This window comes from Arachis ipaensis, chromosome B10, assembly GCF_000816755.2.
Source record: "Arachis ipaensis cultivar K30076 chromosome B10, Araip1.1, whole genome shotgun sequence".
Lineage (NCBI taxonomy): Eukaryota > Viridiplantae > Streptophyta > Magnoliopsida > Fabales > Fabaceae > Arachis > Arachis ipaensis.
Genome location: NC_029794.2, coordinates 126,403,400 through 126,404,102, shown reverse-complemented (window position 1 = coordinate 126,404,102; position 703 = coordinate 126,403,400). Strand labels below are relative to the sequence as shown.

Genomic DNA, 703 nt, shown 5'->3' with positions numbered 1-703 from the left:
GAAATATTTTAAGATATAAAAAACATTCTTTAAATTTTATTTAATTTAATATTTAGAAAAATGTTTAGAATAACAGTATGGAAAAGTCTAGGAGCCAGTAACTTTGTTAAAATTTGGCCAGCATGTAACTAGTAAAGAAAAGTGAGTTATTGGATGAAATCTCACACTAATCTCACACCATTAAAACCATATAACTATTTAATGACTACAAATTACAAAAGTTGCTAGCCCTAGCATTCCTCAAAAGAATTTTATTTGAACATTTGAGATTTTATAAGAGGTATGTTCTTGGACCCAAAATTTAAAATATATGAGTGTACCTGTTTCCCAGTAGAGCTTGAAGGTGAATGATCATATTCTCCTCTTGGTTTGTGAAATTACCTCTTTTGATTCCTGGCCTTAAGTAATTTGTCCATCTAAGCCTACAACTCTTACTGCACCTTAACAAACCTGAAAATCCAAAATTCAAAACTAGTATTATTTTCAGATCACAAGCTAAGGTTGTATAATTGCAACTATATATACGATTTCCATGGTCTAATTATATTATATTAGAACAATACAAAAAAGAAAAGCACAATATGATTATATAAACATTTAACAAATCATTAGTTCTTAAAGATTAAAAAAATGGAACAAATATAAATTAAACTTTATAAATTTTAACTTTCCATTTCTTAATTATGTATATTCTTTGAAAGTA

At 26.6% G+C, this 703-nt stretch overlaps 1 protein-coding gene across 1 annotated transcript in view; it reads right to left on the bottom strand.

The window, feature by feature from the left end:
• LOC107621585 (transcription factor MYB30-like) overlaps positions 1–703 on the bottom strand; it is a 3,585-nt gene that overhangs the window by 1,108 nt on the left and 1,774 nt on the right. Inside the window, exon 2 of the mRNA XM_016323619.2 lies at positions 321–450. Coding sequence (XP_016179105.1) covers positions 321–450 — 130 coding nt within the window. The remainder of the gene's footprint in view (positions 1–320; positions 451–703) is intronic.